The sequence below is a fragment of the Solanum verrucosum genome, unplaced genomic scaffold (genome assembly GCF_900185275.1).
Source record: "Solanum verrucosum unplaced genomic scaffold, falcon-dt-bn FXZP01000103.1, whole genome shotgun sequence".
Lineage (NCBI taxonomy): Eukaryota > Viridiplantae > Streptophyta > Magnoliopsida > Solanales > Solanaceae > Solanum > Solanum verrucosum.
This window is the reverse complement of record NW_026020048.1, coordinates 1,304,931-1,311,889: the sequence shown is the minus strand read 5'-3', so window position 1 is coordinate 1,311,889 and position 6,959 is coordinate 1,304,931. Positions and strand designations below refer to the sequence as shown.

Sequence of the window (6,959 nt, the reverse complement as noted above, 5' to 3'; positions counted from 1 at the left end):
TGGCGAGTAGCAGTCGGTGGAGTTCGAAGACGATGAATGGAATGGTCCGGAAGTCACTATAGAAGATCGAATGAGTTTTATCGAAGTTCTTACAGTAAATTGATAGCTTTTGGAAAACGAGGAAGACACTATTTCCATATGTAGAGGAACATCTAAATTGGGGATCATTGAATTAAAAAACAATGTAGTATTATTAGCCACAGCTGTGATATTTATATCACTAGTCAAAACAGTCTCAATGTCAACTTGGAATGAAATTATATATAAAACTTCCTGTTGGTACTTAAAGAATGAGATGGAAGTGCATCAAATGATATAATCTAAAGTATTTATGAAGTCAACCTTCTTGTACAATTATTGATCCTATTAATTTAAACATACTCATCTTGACCCGCTTAACAATTACTTTTACAACACGAGAGAATGCATAGATCATACAAGTCATGTAATATAATTATTAACCGTTACTATCTTCCTTCCACATTATACTGCAGGAATTTAAACCTTAAGACTTACAAACTAGTACTTTCGAAGGACCTGACCTGTGCTCACAGAAATGGTGTTATCGACGATTATTTCACAAAAGATCATCAAGCCCTCCTCTCCCACCCCTGCTTCACGTATACGTCACAATCTTCTCTCTCAGTGATCACATGGCTACTCCTGCATACGCTCCAATGGCCGTCTTATACTCCAAACCTGCAGCAAACAATGTAAAGCCAGATTCTTGAAAACTCCCATTCAAAGTATTAGCCTTTTATTATCCCTTTGCCGGAAGATTAATCATGGATGATAAATGCTCCTATGTTGATTGCAATGTCATAGGTGCGGAGTATTTAAATGTCTGAGTCAGTCGTCCAATGTCTGAACTTCTCAACCATGCTACAGATTTAGTACTCACAAGACTTGCCTTGGAGGACTCCTAGTTCATTCAACGACAGAAGGCTACTAGTGGTCCAATTAAGCCATTTCGATTGTGGTGGAACAGCAGTCAGTGTATGCATATCACATAAGATTGTTGAGTATCTCTAAGTTCCTGAATGATTGGGCTGCTATAACTCGAGAGTCAGATTTCAAACCATCTCCTCAGTTTGATGCGAATTTTTTCTTCCTACTAATGGATGATCCTCCAGTATATGTTGTACCCGATGTTCTACGTGATCAACATCAACCATGTGTGTCAAGAATGTACCATTTCTCATCCTCTAGTTGGGGCAGACTCAAGGACACACTTTCAACGAATCCAGGAGTGCAGAATCCAACTCGATTTGAAGTTGCCACAGCACTTGTTCATAAATGTGGAAGGCAGCATCAGAGGCAAATAATTCCGGCTTGTTCAAACAATCTCTATCGTGCCATCTAATGAATTTACACCCACCATTGCCTCTAAACACCATCGGAAATGGTGTTCATTTCTTTAACACAGTAGCAGCGACAGAAGATGAGATACAAGTGCCCCACTTCGTTGCTCAGCTACGCAAGGCAAAACAACATCTTCGAGATTAGCTAGCCTCACGTTCACTTATGGAAATCATATTAGAGCCAGCGGGTAAGAACACATAAGACATGGAATATGATTTTTATCTATGTGCCAGCTTGTGCCATTTAGGGCTATATAAGGTTGATTTTGGATGGGGTAGCCCTACAAGGGTGACCCCACCAAAAAATCCAATGAAGAACAACTTAACTTTAATGGATGACCCAAGTGGAGACGGGATAAATGCACTACTCACTTTGACAGAAGTTGATATGTCAGTATTTCAGAGTAACAAAGAGCTCCTAGAGTTTGCTACTCCTCTTGTTTAAAAGATACTTTGCCAAGCTAACCATTATGTGATCTTCATATCCTTTTTATAGTTTTTTTTAGTTTTATTTTTTATGTGGAGGTTAGGGGGTTGTACAATTATTTAAGTTATATCTTCGATCGATCAGTTGCATATCTATATGAACGTTTACTTGGCGTTGTACTTTGCTTTTGCTTGAATGATGGAATTACATTTGACCTTCTAACTTAGAACATAGGGTAAATGAAATCATGTACCATGTAAAATACAACACTGACATTCTCCATAACATTGACAGATCTAGCAATACTAAAAGACTTAATTAACAGTTCAAAACAGAGTGCAAGAAAAAAAAAACAGTATCAGAGTAAGTAGGAGCATCCAAGAGCAGTTTATACAAATGTGAAAAATATTTAAAAGAAATATCTGAAACACCAGAGTTTTTGATGGAACAAGTGTGAGACTCACCAGTATGCTCTATTCAGACTAATTCTCCCCTCAAGCTCGAAGCTCAGACCCAACCTCAGCTTCTGGATCTGTCACCAAAAGAGTTAGAAGAGCTTGCTGAGAAGTATTTAGATTGATGATATACCTACTTTGAAGCTTCTTGAGCTGTATGGATATGTGGATTATCAGCTAATGATTTTTAAAAAAGAGTTTACCGAGAACAACAGCAGTATATGGCAAATAATGGAATCATTGTACAGATTCACAAAACTCTGACATAATTAAAATACAAGAGTGGCTTGAAAATAGCCTATTTGGGAATGAGCATAGGCCTATATTTGTTGAACCATTTTAAGTCTTACTTATTCAACATTCATTGATAACAAATGAGTTTCTATTTTGCAGCACGCACCCCCCACACCTACACACATACAAATGGTGACATACTCAAAAAAAACATAGAACATGAATATTTGGTTGGTCTAGCTGTTATGATTTCTTTTCTTCCTTTCTCGTTCACCTGAAACCACCATCTAAGTGATTGAAGAATACGAGGTTTCAAAATAGAACCAAGAATACTAAATCTGAAAGTTTGTTCAAGATTAGGATTATGAGAAATGAAATAAGATATGCAGCCTGAATCATGGTCCATAAAGCACTATTTAGATCCACATTGCAGATTCCATTACTAAATGTTATATAACAAATGAGAATAAACCCAAGTGTATATCTAGCACATGATTAATATTACACCATCTTGGTTCCTTATCCAGTAGTTACAGTTGAACCAGCAGTTCTTTAAGTCAAATGAGGGTGAGATTTTCATTAAAAACTTGGGATGTAAAAGGTATCTTAGTTTAAGATAATGATACACATTCGAAATACAGAAGATAAAAATTATCTATTTCTGCTACATTCAGTTGCAAATACATATATGAAAGGTTTCTTTGCATTTTTATCTTGAACTGGGTCTTCCCAAAGACTACCAAGTAGCTATCATTGTGTCTAGGAATGAGAGGACTTGGTAACAGTTCAGTACTAGGAATGGAGAATTTCTAAGAGGGAGCACTTCACTCTCTTAGTAGGCCTACCAGCACGAATCCAGGTAAGTCAGGCTAGCAGGTTTCGGATACAGATTTCTATCAAAAGGTAACAAATCAAAAGAGATCTAGACATGATCACAGCTTAACTTTTTGGTGTAGAAAGTATATTGTTTATGATGCTGAAATAGATCTCTTCAAGTCCTAGCAAGAATAGTTAAGGAGTATGAGTTTCTTGTAATGCTATATTGTACATATCCAGCACTATTTAGTGCTGTTCTGTATAGAATTTTATTAACTGATAAGAAAAAATGAATGAATTTTCCTAACATGCCAAGAAAATATAAAAGAACAGAAAAAGCTCAGATGTAGCCAAACAGGTGAAGGAAGACTGCTAAAATGGGCACAAAAAGTGCCAAGCTCATGCCAGGATTTGCCATGACAAAATCTTTGGTAATCTTGAGAACTTGTATTCCTGTTTGAATCCTTGCTGCCCATCTCACCATTCTTTCCAACTCATCTGATGACATAGATGAGATGACCTGTTCAGCTTTCTGTGCATCCTCCTTTGTAAGCTTCAAATTCAAATTGTTCACTCATGTTAGTGAGTAGCCAACCATCTATCTCTGGATAATTTCATAGTGGTTGAAATAAATTATTTTAGGGATGAGGGATGGGGCTCAATATTTACAGAAACTTAAAGGGGTTTAGCACAAATTTTGTGAAGAAAACAACTACATGGTCATTGCATCTTAATTGTCATTACAAATAACTATAGATTGTTCTAATTGCTCATTACTTTTTCAACACTTAGGAACTAAACAAACAAACAAAAAGGGAAACTCAACAATCTTCTCATGTTGGAACCTCATGTGAAATTTACAAAGCTGAGGCCCTTATGGAAGATGCAGGAGGCTTATTGAAATACAACAGGGAAACAGAAAATAACAACAAGAATGAAGACAAAGATAAAGTACTTTTTTCTTTTCTTCTTTATATTGTAGTTAGTTAAAATGAGGTCCAAATGAACCTAAGCCTGCTGGCCCCAATTAGCCCAGTTGGCAGAACTTCCAACTCTTGGCATGCTATTCACCTTGGAGTAGACATCAACTTTGAAGCAAGCTCCACACATGGCTCCTTCACTATCCACTCTTGGCATTGCTTTCATCTTGTAACTTGGATGCTCAAAGCTCTTCAATCCACTTTCACTGTGGTACATGCACCCTGCCAAGATATCCATCTCATCAAAAATCAATTTTTTTTTTCAATGCGTTTTTCTCATTAAAAGGAGAAGTTGTATCCCATCAACCTCCTGTCAAGTGTAACTGGAAAAGATAAAGACAATTTGCGTTAAGCATTGGTCCAATTTGAGCTACATACCACTTGGGAAGGGAGCAAATGATTTGAGACAGCTTCCTTTGATATGATCCACACTATCAGAGATCATGACAGATCCATCAGATGCTATTCCCCAGAACATCTTTGCAGTTTCATCAGCACCCTATACATAGACACCATTCATGACATTCAATGAAAGAGAAAAAAAGTAAATTATGTCTTAATAGAATATAATAAATAATCTATTGTATATGTTTCCTTTCAAGATTGATATCACCATCATTCCATCTCCAATTAGAGTAAGAAAGTGTTGTTTATATACATTTGTAGAGAAAATGCACTTTCTTTTGGTGATTGTATCTGCAAGAAAGAGTTAAAATCTGCCAAAGTCATTTCTTTCTATCTGCCTAAACCGTAGTTTGGTAGGAGGTAACATGTACCTAATGAATAGTTGAGGTGCTCAGCACTAACGGGCTCGAAAACTACCATTATTAAAAATTGCATATTGATGGGGATAAACTTTAGAACTAGGAAAGAACTTACAAGGGCAACAAAGACATTACCAGCCTTATGATCATAGATCACAAAGCCAAAGCTACCCTCAAGTCCCTTGAGGACCTCATGAGCTGGGAATGGGCCTCTGTCACGGAGGGTGCGATATGCTTCACTCACAAGCATGGCCTCATTGGTACCCTTTGACAGACCATACTGCTTGTTTAGTGCCCATAAGTTGTTCAAGCTTCCCAAGAAAATGCAGTATATGTCATTCAACCCACAGAACAACCTGGAAAAGAGAAAAAAGTTATACATTTGTCTCATTATTACCACACATAAGAAGCAGCAAAATGACAAAAAATAATAATGAAGAATTCAAGAAATAATCATTAACATTTAGCATCCCACTTTATCTTTTTGTTCATTTACTAGTGAAAAATTGAATCTTTATGATCATTTCATAAATAATATAGCCAAATCTCAAGATAGCAGAGGCATGGGTTCTTTCTTTCTTCTTTTGGTGGGGGGTTTAAAAGATTCACCTTTGTTGAGCATTTGATGAGGATGGAGGTTTGGAATAGGCCAAGAATGCCTTGTCCATGAATCCAATGGAAAACCCATTGTTGGAATTTGAAGCTAAGAAATTCTTCATAGTCTCTTCAGGGGAAACAGCCTTGTTTGATGATTGCAAAGAGGCTGGGCTCTGCAGCTCCTTTGGTGGATCAACCACACTTTTCTTGAAAATTGCCAACATTTTCTTTCTTCTCAAACAAAATCAATGAAAAAGTAAATTGGGGTAGTGAGAAAGCACAAACAAGGTGATAAACTTTGTTAAAAAATATAAGAGATGATATGTGATTTGACGAGTATTTATAGCTAAGAGGGTTGGAGGAGACAAAAAGTGTCAACATTATCCATTAATAATCTTGAGATGGAGAGAAAGTTAAGTTAATTTTATAAAAATGGGCAAGTGGGGCCATTGATTGTTTTTGAGGATTTTAGTGGGGCCATAGAATAAAAAAAAACTCATTTCCCCCCTCTTTTAACCTGAGGTGGATGACATGGAACCTAATCAAATGGACAAGTGAGGCCATTGGTTATTTTTCAGGATTTTTAGTGCATAAAGATTTCTTGGATTAAAAAATATTTTTTTGTTTTTCACTTTAAACTTGAGGTGGATAATATAAAGAATATGTTAATCTTATAATATGGTCAAGAGTTAGACCATTGGTTGTGTTTGAGGATTGTAGTTCCCAACAATTCTTGGATTAAATAAATATTTTCTTTTTCACTTTAAAACTTGAGATGGATAACAAAAAGAATATGTTAATCTTATGAAATGGCCAAGTTAGATTAGACCATTGGTTGCTTGAGGATTTTAGTTCCCAACAAATCTTGGATTAAAATTGATTATTCATGACAAATGTAGTAAATTTAATTCTTGGTTAATTGGGAAATTGGAGGATAGGTCAAAGTTTATCTATAACTATAAAACTATGAATTGACAGTGACGCAAATCCTAATCAGCAAACCATACTTTTTGGATAAAACTTTACTATATACTCCCTTTTGGCATTTCTTCACGTTCTTGAATCTCTACTTTTAATTTTATATTTTTTTCCTTTTGTAGTTTTAACTTTTATGTTGTCTTAAATAGAAAATGAGAAAGAGATCTGATTATTCATTCACTCTCTTGCTCTTCGTGTTATGTTAACATTAGTACTTAGATTGAAATGAATATTGACACATTTAAACCTCAACTAATTAATAAATGACTTATCATTGAAATGTGAATGTTTAGATAAATGTGTAATCGAATAAAATTGAAAAGTATTAGTAGTACTAGAAGTGATTG

General features: G+C 35.7%; 1 protein-coding gene across 2 annotated transcripts; it reads right to left on the bottom strand.

Moving 5' to 3' along the window:
• Positions 1 to 3,502: 3,502 nt before the first annotated feature.
• On the bottom strand, positions 3,503 to 5,932 carry LOC125822455 (uncharacterized). Of its 2 annotated transcripts, none has more exons than XM_049501855.1 (5): positions 5,647 to 5,932; positions 5,153 to 5,393; positions 4,652 to 4,772; positions 4,365 to 4,495; positions 3,503 to 3,846 (listed from the first exon to the last, which is right to left on the bottom strand). In XM_049501855.1, exons 1-5 carry the CDS (start codon positions 5,856 to 5,858, stop codon positions 3,634 to 3,636), a joined length of 918 nt encoding a protein of 305 aa, XP_049357812.1. In that variant the 5' UTR covers positions 5,859 to 5,932; the 3' UTR covers positions 3,503 to 3,633. The 2 variants fall into 2 exon arrangements, 1 of the variants encoding a protein (XP_049357812.1); XR_007442648.1 differs by having other exon boundaries at positions 3,606 to 3,846; positions 4,249 to 4,495.
• Between the last annotated feature and the right edge of the window lie 1,027 nt (positions 5,933 to 6,959).